Genomic DNA, 12667 nt, shown 5'->3' with positions numbered 1-12667 from the left:
TAAAAAAAAAAAAAAAAAAAAAAAGACTAGGTCACTAGGGTAATGCTGCCTTACCCTACATAACAGTATAAGACCTCTCAATACCACCTCACTACGGCAATAAGAAAGACCTTAAAAATGTATGTACTAATATGGACATGTGTATGGTACACATATCCACAATGTGCACTGCCCAAATCCCAACCTTACAGATATATTCCAACTTGTGCAGACACAATTTTACTGTTATTGTCATTATTTTCAGAGAAGTTGTTATATATATTTTACCTAAAAGTTATTAATTGCAATAAGGTTAGGAACCACTGCTTTCATATAATACTATACAAACAATTCTTATCTGGTGTCTCAAGGTGTTGACACAAGATAAAACAACATAGCAGAATGCCTGTAAAAACCCAAGCTCTACCTATGAACTCAGTGACGAAGGCATGATTCAAGCAAGTCAGCAAGAATAGCATTACACTGTACCAGTGGGAAATAGAATGCCAGAGTGAAAATGACTGGTGCAATCAAAATTCAGGGGTGGTCATGGTGGTATGCACGAGAAATCCCAGACACTTGAAAGACCAAGTAGGAAAATCTCAAGTTCAAGGCAATCCTGGGAAATGTAGGCCTTGTTTCAAAAATTAAGGGGCTGAGGATTTAGGTCAGCATGTGTGAGACTTGGGGTTCAAGTCCCCATACCACAAATCCCACAATTAACTTTTTTTTTAAAAGACAGGCTTTCACAGATGAGGCCAAGATGGCCTCACAGCAATCCTCATGCTTCTGCCTCCCAAGCACTAGGATTATAAGTGTGTACCACCACACCCAGCTAAGATGAACATTTTAAATATAGAGAAACTTCAAAACAAAATCCAAGAAAAATATTACTAATAGTAAAAAAAAAAAAAAACAACTAATAGTAAGAATGCTTTCAATCTGATTATTAGCTTAAAATGATTCAATTATAATAAACAAATATTTTCATCTTCATCCAGGAAACTCAGTAGTTGAATTCCACACAGAACTATCAGATATGTGCTTGGAAATTATCACATCATTGTTTTCTGGACTCAGACCTACCCTAGAGATGTTAATGTTATTTATGAGAAAATAACTGTAAGGCGTATGTCATCTTCTGCACCATCATTACTGATGAATTTATGCCTTAAAACCCCACAGGAAGAGAAAGCTAGTTGTTACCAGGTGTTGAGGAGAACAGGTGGCAGCAGAGGAGCTGACAGGCCCTGGTGCCATTGGACTGTTGTGTTGAGAATTTGTGAAGACAAGGGCTTGGCCAAAGCTCTGCTGTTGGGAAGTTTCAAAGGAGCCAACTTCTGACACTTGACCTGGAGGAACAGGCTTCCGGAGCAAGGATACTAGGTCAATGCTAAGCAAACAAAAATGCAAATGGAAAAAATAAGTCATAAGTAAATCTTGCTGACATACAAACTTAAGAAGAGAATTAATATAAATTTAAACTAGAAATTGTCTAAGTAAGCAGAACCTTTGAACATGAAGATTGACTGACTGCTTTTGGTTTTCTGAGACAAGGTCTCACTCTGTAGAGTTTAGTCTAGTCTTCCGGCAATTTTCCTGCCTCAGTCTCCCAAATGCTGGGATTACAGACTTATACCACTACACCCAACTTTTTTTTTTTTTTTAAGGGAGAAAGGTTTATTTAGCTCACAGTTTGTTGGAGGTCAGGAAGGAGGTGGTGGTACAGCAACAGCATCCTTAATCTCAGCATTGAACTATGACTCATAAACTAGATTTAACCATCTCTCAGTAGCTCAACTCCTATGACTCTATGGGACTCTGGAGGGATAGCTAGACACAACCTATAATATTCTGCCCTTGACTTCCTAAAAAACTTGAGCATATTTTTTTAAGGCTACACCCAACTTTAACATGGAGTTTTAAAGGTTCTCAAGTCGGAGTTGAAAGTATGACTTTCAAGAAAAAGAGAAACAAAGTGTACTGGCAAATATTCACAGAAATGATATGATGATTAATAGGAAAACCTGGACGCTTAATTTTCTGAAGTTTTGTACAAAAATGAAAATGACGCTAGAAAATCAATGAGTGAAAAAGTAATGAGCCACCCAGCATGGTGGCCCACCCCTGTAATCCCAGCATGGGGAGGGGGAGAAGCTTAGATAGGGCAGCTGTAGATTTTGAGGCCAGCCTGAGGTATACTGTGAATTCTAGTCCAGCTTGGACTAGGCAAGACTCTGTCTCAAACAAACAGAACAAATAAAGAAAACCTAGGCGTTTACTGCACTACCTGACCCAACGACCAAGAATGGAGGGTCAGTGGTACCTTTAAGGAAAAACAAATAGGGCAGACAAAAAAAGAAAGGGTATGGGGGAAGGAGAAACATTTGCACTATACAAGAAATTCTGAGCAATTCACAAAACAATGTGTTTTGAGATATAACTGCTAATCCTCTTTATTTTCCTAGAACGAATTCTCACAATTCTCATAATGCATACAGTTGAACTTTTCAAACAGGTTTTTATCATTCCAGGTTATGGCATTTTGAAGTCATTCACAACAGTGTTTATTTACAGTTTTCACAGTGATTCTAAAGCCCTTCAGAAATTCAGTTCAGTATAAATTGTAAGAACATTATTACCCTTTCCTTTTCTATAATCTAGAAGATTAAACTAAAGACTTCTCATCTAAGATGGGATTGGAGAAGATCCAAATAAATACTATTATATGAAGAAAGCAAAGGATGCAATGAAATATTCCATCAAAAAGCAACAGATTTATAAAAACAGAACCATGTAACAGGTTTAACATAATCTTTGCCACAGCTGACAATCGCTATTATTTTAACTCATCAGTGGATACAACCAATTAAGAAGTAATTAGAGCTTAGTTCACCAGGTATCTTTTTTTAGATAAAAAGAGAAAAAATAGAATTGACCCAAAAATGAAAACAGGTGTCCTAAATGCAAAGGTTTCAAGTATGCTTAAAAAAAAAGATGGCCCAAGTGTTTACCTTTGCCTAGGTATGACATCATTCTCTGCTGCAACTGATGAGGCAGTAAAGACTTTTGTTTCAGAAAGCTGTAGGATAAGTTTGAAAAAAAATACTGTTTGAATCTTATTCTGTACAATATTAAGACAAGCAAATACTGAATATCTCTGCTAATTTTTAGCCACTGGCCTTTTCTCAACTAAAGCAGTGGTGGTGAACCTTTTAGAGCCTTCAATGATAGCAGCAGGCTAGAGCTGGGCATGGTGGCGCACATCTGTAATCCCAGCATTTGGGAGGCTGAGGCAGGGGTACCACCAAGAGTTGAGCCCAGCTTAGATGCCACACAGTGAGTCCAGGCCAGCCACTACACAGCAAGACCCTGTCTCCAGACAGGAAAGAAGGAAGAAAACAGCTGGCTGCCACATGCAATAATGGATTCCCAACACTGACCTAATGGCTGTTTTAATCACTTAACAGTTTAGCTGAGCATCCTCAGATATACTGACTACCCTGAGCATGGATCAGGCAGATGTCATTTCAGACAGTCAATTTTTTTTCCCCATAATTTTATTGATAAACAAATAGCAATGAGACAGTTTCAAACCAAATTGGTAGGACAGTTTCAATAATTAACACATTGCATGCATTCTTCCTAGTGGTTAACTGCTGTACAAGATGCGGACTTGATATCCTATTTACAAACACCATTAGAACAAATCCCTCTATTCATTAAGAGAATGTAACTATATCTATCCTAACCATTTTGAATACACAGATACAAAATGGACATTCACCTGTATGCCCTTTTTTTGGTTAAGTTCCGTTATTTGAATATTATAGGTGTGCTAACTCAGCAAAATATTCTAAAAGAGTCCAGTAGTCCATAATAGTATTGGGTCTTCCGCTTGACTGACAATGTCAGAAATTGTTGACCTGAGTACCCTACAGCTCAACGTAACAGCATGGCTTTACTTCTTATACTTCATTTTTATACTTTTCTGCTGGATGGTTAAGACCAAGGTAAAGCAGGACCTATGCAACAAGAGTTGTAGCTTTTGGGTCTGATAAGGTCAGTCAAATCCCCTCAGGATTTATCCTGAGATCCTGTACCTCAGATTGTAGATCCTTTGTCAGTGTCAGCCATGTGGATGAGTCATGGCCATTGTTTGGCCAATGTGCTCTCTGTGAAAGCCTGAGAGAATATTTTCTCTCCATGTGACTCTCCTTAGGCACACTCTACATCATCGATCACTTTCCTTTTTGGCCTCATAATCTCCTTAATCAGAAAATTTGGGACACTACCAAGTTACATGACATTATAGTACAAGTTCTCATATGTCCTGAGTCTTAATTGACCTTGGAAGGCTAGAGCCAAAATGTTGGCCTTCCTTGCAGCAGTCAATTTTTTTATAAAAGTTGTCATTTTTATAACGTTATACTATCTTATAAAAATAACAAAAAATATGAACTTTTTGGTAGTACTGTATTTAAATAATTGGACTGGTAAGTGGTTCAAGGAAATTAAATAAACAAGGGACCATGACAAGTAATTTTCTTCAGGTAAAGGTAATCTTCAACCAATAAGCCTTATAAAGGACTTCACTTCAAGGAAATGGTAAGAAAAAATGAGAGAGCTGAAGATGTGGTTCAGGGGTAGAGTTCTTGCCATGTATGCATACACAAGGTTTAATCTCTAGCACTACAAAAAGAAAACAAAACCAAGAAAAAAGGGAAATGACATAGTGAGATGGAAGTCAAACTAGCTTCAAATCCCATTCTCATTACTCTATTTTTAATTTAATTTAATTTTTTTGTATTATAGGAAAGGGTCTACAGAGTGTTTAGGGTCTCACTACTAGATCAGACTTGAAGTGATCCGCCTGTTTACAGCCTCCCAAGAGCTGGGATTATAGGCACGTGCCACCACACTCATCTCAGCATGCCCCAGGGGCGGGGCCAGCACAACAGGCTTGGGGATCAAACTCCCAGCCCCTGCGCCTGCTTGCAGGTATTTTAATCCACTGAGCTATTTGGCCAGCCCTTTATTTATTGACTGATGGTACCAGGGATCAAACTCAGGACCTTATGCTTGCCAGACAAGCACTTATTCCACTGAGCTATCTCCCCGGCCGCTCCCTCTATCATTTATTTATTTATCATTACTCTATTGTTTATTAAACAAAATATAAATACAAACAAGTCAATATTATAAAAGCATCCAAGAAAGAGTAGCGAAGTTTGAAAAAGTAAAATAACTGATGATTTCTTAACCAAAGATACAGTATTTTTTTTTAATTTGCTTAACTTACATTTTACTTTATTAGCTCACAGTTTTCCTTATTTTCTTTTTCTTTCTTTTTTTTAAACGAATTTGGTTGTTACAGGGTCTCACTACAGAGCTCAGACTCATAGTGATCCTCCTTTTTTCAGCCTCCCGAGTGCTGTGATTACAGACATGTGCCACCATGCCTGGTCTCTCAGTGGCCAGCTCAGGGTGCCCATGGGTGGGGCCAGTGTGGCATGTGGTACTGGGGAATCAAACCCCAGTCTCTGCACTTGCCTAAGCAGGCGCTTAGTCCACTGAGTTATCTCACCAGCCCATGGGTTTCTTTTTTTAAAGAAAAATTAATTTCAGAATTGTAAGAGATACACCAAACATTAAAAAATGAGTTTTGGCATATGAATGATGCCCACAAAACCAATCACCATAATCAAGATAACAAACATTTACATTCCTCAAAAGTTTCCTCTTTCCCCATACCACAAAAAAAAGTTTCCTCTTGTCCCTACACTCCTCACTCTCATTACCTCCTTGCATCTGCAGGCAATCACAAACTCCATGCTTTCTTTTGCTTTTCTTTTTTGGTACTGGGGTTTGAGTTCAGGGCCTTTACATTAAGCTACACCCCTGGCTTTTAAAAAAAATTCTGAGATAGTGTTTTACTAACACACTAAGATCATCAAGCTGGGCTTGAATTTTTGATTCTTCTGTCTCAGCCTTGCAAAATGCTAGGATTACAGGTATGCCATACCACACCTGAAACTGCCAAGCTTTCTAACACCATAGCTTACAATGCATTTTCTAGAATTTTAGATGCAAAACAATTTTAATAAAACTGACTTTACTAGAATTAAAACTTCTGCTTCTAAACTAAGAAAATGGAGACAAGTTGTAGAACACAATAAAATATTTCCAAATTAACATATCTCAAGGCATATCTAGAATATCTAAAAATATTTCTAATTCAATAATAAAAATACAACTCAATGTTTGAAAAAGCAAAAAGATCAATAGATATATCCCTAAGAAAGATAAATAATAAGCAGATGTAAGGAAGCCTAACATTATTAGCCTAACATTATTATGTAAAATGCAGTCAATACAAGAGGTGCTATTCCACACTCATGGCTAGATTTTAAAAGAAAAAAAGAAACTATAACAGTAAGGATGTGAAGGAAATGGAGCTCTTGCACACTGCTGGTGAAACTCTGAAAGGCACAGCTGCTTGGAAAAATCTGGCAGTGCCTCAAAAAAAAACATGGAGTCTTTTTTTTTTTTTTTTCAAGCTATGGCATGTTTTATTCATGAAAAATTCTGCTTGGTTTATTTTTCACCAGTCTGTTCTGGCATGCTTCTAATGATATCAGAATCACCTGGATCAATGATTGCCAGTGTGCATACTCTGTAGTATTTTCCACATGCTGTGCCCAGTTCAATAGTATTGCCGCTGTAGTGGTGGACACCAGTTTTGGCCAACATAGCATAGTACTCTATTTCAGATTTCCTCAAGGCTGGGCAGTTGGTTGGCAAGGATGACCAATTTCGCTTTGCCCTGTCTGATCATCTTCAGCGTCTGCTTGTACCCCAGCACGTATTTTCCACTTTTCATAACAAGCTGGAGCCTACAGTTGATGGACTCCAGAGATTTTTTTCGTCTTTTTTGCAGCCACCATCTTCCTGTCTTAGGTGCGGACGGCCCTCAACCAGGAGCAGCCACCAAGATGGCCGGGGAACCAGAAAAAAAACATGGAGTCTTATAGCAATTTCTAACACCATAACTTACAATGCATTGATCCAGCAATACCTAAAGGTATGCATACAAGATAAATGAAAAAAAAAGAAAAAAATCAATCTGTAAAGACACCTGCACACAAATGTTTATAGTTTTTATATTATTTTTAAAATTAATTTTATTTGTATAGATATAATGACCACATTCATCATAAGGGAATTTTTGTATCTGTACATTGCATCTTGATTCTTTTTCCCCAACCACCTTCCCTGCCTTCAACCCCTCTTTTCCTCATTTCATTTCATTTTAGGTTTCTTGAGACAGGGTCTCACTATACAGTTCAGGCTGGCCTTGAGCTCACTTTGTAGCGCAGGCTGGTCTCAAACTCATAACAATCCTCCTGCCTCAGCCTCCAGAGTACTGGGATCATAGGTGTACACCACCATGCCCAGCTTGTCTCCTTATTTACAAAGACTTTGTTTCTATTTTTTCCTCTGTTCTCTTTTTTCTAGGTAAAAAAACTTTATTTTTTTGTATTTTAGGGAAGGGTCTACAGGGTGTTCTGGGTCTTATTACTAGTGATCCACCTGTTTACAGCCTCCCAAGTGCTGGGATTACAGGCGCATGCCACCACATCCAGTCTCAATTGCTGCCTCAGCAAATGCTGGGGACAGGGCTGGAATGGCAGACCTGGATGGAACCCCAGGCCCTGCGCCTGCTTGCAGGAACTTTAATCCACTGAGCTATTTGGCTGGCCCTCCCACGAGTTTTAAAGTATACATCCTTCTACCTGGATTCTTCTACTCAGGTAATTATTTTGAGATTTGTGTATATTTTTAACTAAATTTTACACAAATCAAAATAAATGTTTTGAAACCTTATTTGATATTAATGAAAACTATTTTTATTTTATTTATTTTATTGAGAAATAAGTATCAATGAGACAGTTTCAAAACTGATTAATAGGACAGTTTCAGTAATTAATACCTTGTACATTGTTATCTTCTTAGTGGTTATCCACAGTACAAGATGCAGACAGAACATCCTGTCCAAACACTATTAATACAAATCTTTCTTCTCATTGAATTAAGCGAAAGTAGCTGTACAACTATCCTAACTATTCTGCATATACAGACACAAAATGGTCCTTCCTTTGTATCGCCTTTTTTTGTTTAGTCCTGTCAGAAATGGGTATTCCATTGGCATCTAAATACTATAGGTGCTTGAATTCAGCAAAACAATCCAACAGTCCAGTAGTCCACAACAGTAGTGGGTTATCCACAGAAGTTGTTGACTTGAGCCCTTTATAGCTCAGCTATTAATATGGCTTTACTTCATATACCTCACTTTTATACTTTTCTGCTGGATGGTTAAGACCAAGATAAAACAAGACCTTTATAACAAGAAATGTAACTTTTGTATCTGATGAAAACTATACTTTTTAATATTTGCAATATTAAGAGAGTGGGCTTGGAAAAGCTAGACAATGTCCTAATTTAAAAAAAAAAAAATGGAAAACTAATAAAAACGATATTCAAGGGTTCCTTAACTTTTTTTTCCTTTTTTGTCTTTTGGAGGCATATAGTTCAAGCTGGCCTTGAGCTCACTCTGTTGCTCAGGTTGATCATGAGCTCACAATGATTCTCCTGCCTCAGCCTTCAAAGTGCTAGGACTACAGGCATGTGTCACCAAGTCCGGCTCTCCTTAATTCTTATTAACCCTAAACATCTCAGAATACTGACATACTGTATAAACTCAGATGTCCTGAGACACTAACATGCAAGTAGAGCCACACAGACAATAAAAGCACTAAATCAACTACTGATTTAACAAGGCCCTACACTGCACCCTGTTCCAGTGTTTCACTTAAGAGTCCCAATGAGGCCATTTTTGCCTTTAGAAACTTCTGAATTTAATAAAAGACAAAATAAAATGAAAGGGAGTTAGAGAATACACTTACAGCTTTATCTAAGTCTGAGGCAAACAGGATAGAACCTGGCTAGGAAAGATAGGAGAAAATGTCTCAGGATTTCTCCCAAGCATAGGTGGCCCCAAAAGCATTAATGGATCCAACTTGACACCAAATACTTACATCTTCAGTCCAGTCATCTGTTGTCCACTCTTCCACAGAATTTTTCCAGGCACCTGTTGAAAAAACCATAATCAAAATTAGGAGAAAACCAAGTATCTTCTTATTCCTAAAGATTATATATTATTTTGTATGCAATAACAAAATACACAGGATGTTTTTAAAATGCAGCTTAATAGTTATAAGGGCCAATCAATGTGTCAATCTGATTTTACCTCAAAGTTAATATTCAAGCAATTAAAATATAGACACACTACAAATAAACAGCTAACAATGGGCTAATCCCTTATACTATGCATTATTTAAACTGGAACAATATTAAGAGAAATCTGCTCCATAACTTTTTTTCAAGTGGAGTACTTAATTATCAAATCTAGAGAAGCAACTAGTGGCTTGCCCCTAGGTCTCCAACACAATTAACATTACTCTTCCTCCTCACACCATATGTCCTACTATACATCCAGAGGAACAGCACTTATGTATGCAAATAAAATTCATTTCATTCATCATCCACACCACACTTAGCTGTGTTGAAGAAAATATTGTGAAATAATCTGAACAGTTCTTACAGATCGTGTGTAACTACAAGTCCTTTAAATTAAAGCACCCTGGAATCACACACTCAGAGACACTGCTTTTCAGGATTGACCAGGATATTAATTATAACCATCCCAGAGAATGGAACTGTGTAAGTTTTCAGGTCCTTCATTGGAAGAAAGGAGTTAAGCATCTGATATACAAAATCTCATTTGTTATCAAAAGCTTCCATGGGGGGAAAGGAAAGGGAAAAGGGGAAACAACTCTGAGAGGATAAAGAAAACGAAAGTAGACAACCATAAGTTCCATAGAATTATGCAAATAACCTAACAAACAATCTCCTAATAAATTAAATCACTGCTGTTTCCCAGGAATATCAATGAATGCCTTTAACAGACCAGAACCAAGGACTGCTTACAGCAAACAATCAGAGAATTCATGCTTCTGTGAAGCACGGTTCCCTATAAAATGTTACAACTGTGCTGCTTTATGAATATAAAATGGAAATGATTCGAAACCAAAAACACTTTCTAGTATGGAGAAACCTACAATTATCACTTAGAAACCTCATCTGTTAGCTCAGTGGGGTGGCACTCTCCTATAATCCTAGCACTTGGGAGTATGTCTGTGCCAGAAGAACCGCAAGTTAGAGCCCAACATTCAAGTAAAGACATTTTAAAAAGCAAGCATGCTGGGGCACACACATAATCCCAGTGCTCATGAGGCTGAAGCAGGCGGATCACTGCCAAATGAGAGGCCACACTGAACTACATTGCAAGACCATATATCAAAAACCAAAAAATAAATATTTTCTTGTTTTTCTTTTTTGCAGTGCTGGAGACCAAGCCCAAGCCCTTTGTACACTACCCCTTTCACATATACATGCACACACACACACACATGCACGCACACTATAGATTTTTAAATTTTTGAGACAGAGGTCTCTTTGTTTTTTGAGATATGGCAGGGGAGATAGCTCAACGGTCTAAACACCTGCCTGGCAAGTGCAAGGACCCTGGTTCAATCACTGGTACTGCTTTTGATCCCTGGTACTACATGTGGTGCTGGCCACTGTGACTGGGCCTGGTGGCACAGGCCTGTAATACCAGTGCTGAGGAGGGTGAAACACAAGAATCACTACGAGTCCGAGCTGCATAGTGAGACCCTGTACTAAATACATACATTTTAAAAAAAGAAAACTTGATTTTTGAGACAGATTCTCACTATATAGTTCAGGCTGGCCTTGAACTTGTAATGATCCTCCCATGCCCAGCTAAAATTTCTTAAAGGTTTAAAGAAAGTCATAAAGCCAGGCATGGTGGCACTGTAATCCTAGCACTCAGGAGGCTGAGGCAGGAGGATGGTTTCAAGTTCGAGACCAACCTGAGCTACAAAAATGAGCTCAACACTAGCCTGAACTGCACAGTAAGATGCTGTCTCAAAAAAGACAGCAAAAAAATAAAAAATAAAAATAAAAAGTGACAGTTTAAATGAAAAATACAAAATGCAACTATGTGCAGTAGGAAATCAAGAGTGGATGCTTTGGTCTTTTGGCCCTTCGCAAGCCTCTCAGAACACATACTATTGCAAGAACCTAAACGAATCTGAGGTAAATCATCCACTTACATTTTACTCCCATTGTTTCACAACATGAAACACTAATATAGAAACTTTAAACACTAATATAAAAACTTTAATCTTTTATTTGCAGTTCTAAGGATTGAGTCTAAAGCCTTTGCATTGACCCATATTCCCAGCCCTTTTTTGAGGTAAATTCTTGCTATATTGCTAAACTGCCCAGACTGACCTTCAACTTGTGATCCTTCCACCTCCCAGAGTGTTGGCACTACAACACACGCACCACCACACCTGGACCCAGGCCACTAAGGGACCTGGTACAACACTGTCTCAAAGAAAAAAAAAAAAAAAAGCAGCCCTGGGGTCAATCCCCAGCATCAGGGAGAGAGGGACAGCAAGAGAGGAGAGAAGTGGGGTGGGAGGAAGGTAGGAAGAAAAAAAAGATGAAGAGAAAGGAGAAAGAACAGAGAGAAAGGACATTTTACAAGATTCTTTTTAAATTTTGTTTTGTTTTTTGTGGTGCTGAGGATCAAAACTAAGGATTCACATAGCTCAAAAATCATCTCACACTGTTAAAGGTCCCAGGCCTGTAAAAGTCTTTTTTTTTTTTGCTTTTGCTTTTCTTTTTTGAGACAATGTCTCACTGTGTAGTCCACAGTGGCCTCGAATTTGCAGCAATCTTCCTACCTCAGGCTCCAGAGTGCTGAAATTACAGGCACAAACCACCACACCTGGCTGTTATTTATTTATTTTTTTATTTTTTTAATGTATTTTGTACAGGGTCTCACTACACAGCTAGGACTAATAGTGAGCCTCCTGTTTTCAGCCTTCCAGCACTGGAATTACAGGTGTGCACCACCATACCCAGACTCAGTGGCTGGCTCAGTGTGCCCTGGGATGGAGCCAATGCATCAAGTGGTGCTGGGATCCAACCCCAGTCCCTACACTTGCCTACGCAGGCACTTAGTCCACTGAGCTACCTCACCATCCCTGCTAAGTAAATATTTAAAAGAAACATTTCATACCTTTCAGCTCATAAGAACTTTTGTTTGGCAGATTTTGGGTTATGTTGTGAGCATGTGTTGCCAGTTCTGTAGATAAATATAAAATGGAAAACTTTAACATACTGAAACAATGAAAGTAATAAAAGCAACTGACTAGCACATAAAAGAGAAAGTGTCAAAGTGCAGTACAGTAAACTTCTATCTGTGCTTTCAATTTCTATGGTCAAACAAGTTCTAAAAGTATTCAATGGAAAATTCCATAGACAGGGCCAGCCTAATAGCTCAGCAGACTAAAGCGCCTGCTTTGGCAGAGCTCAGCGGTTGGGGCTTAATCCCTGGCAGTGTGAAGCCGGCCCCACCCCTTAGGGCGTGCTGAGATGGAGACTGAGACTGGGCGTGGTGGCAGGTGCCTGTAATCCCAGCACTTGGGAGGTTGAAAGCAGGAGGATCACTATGAGTCTTATCTGTGTAGTG

The 12667-nt window shown here is 38.5% G+C and overlaps 1 protein-coding gene and 1 non-coding gene across 2 annotated transcripts in view; both read right to left on the bottom strand.

Annotated features, from left to right (window-relative positions):
• Ubap2 (ubiquitin associated protein 2) overlaps positions 1–12667 on the bottom strand; it is a 128229-nt gene that overhangs the window by 33700 nt on the left and 81862 nt on the right. The window contains exons 10-13 of the mRNA XM_023716084.1: positions 12215–12280; positions 9078–9130; positions 2994–3061; positions 1186–1372 (exon numbers count right to left, since the gene is read on the bottom strand). Of these exons, the coding sequence (XP_023571852.1) occupies positions 1186–1372; positions 2994–3061; positions 9078–9130; positions 12215–12280 (374 nt within the window). The remainder of the gene's footprint in view (positions 1–1185; positions 1373–2993; positions 3062–9077; positions 9131–12214; positions 12281–12667) is intronic.
• On the bottom strand, positions 975–1055 carry LOC111816995. The gene has a single exon (XR_002821294.1). It is a non-coding gene; the product is annotated as a small nucleolar RNA SNORD121A (small nucleolar RNA).

This window comes from Octodon degus, unplaced genomic scaffold, assembly GCF_000260255.1.
Source record: "Octodon degus isolate 3935 unplaced genomic scaffold, OctDeg1.0 scaffold00045, whole genome shotgun sequence".
Classification (NCBI taxonomy): domain Eukaryota; kingdom Metazoa; phylum Chordata; class Mammalia; order Rodentia; family Octodontidae; genus Octodon; species Octodon degus.
This window is presented reverse-complemented; position numbering and strand designations above follow the sequence as displayed.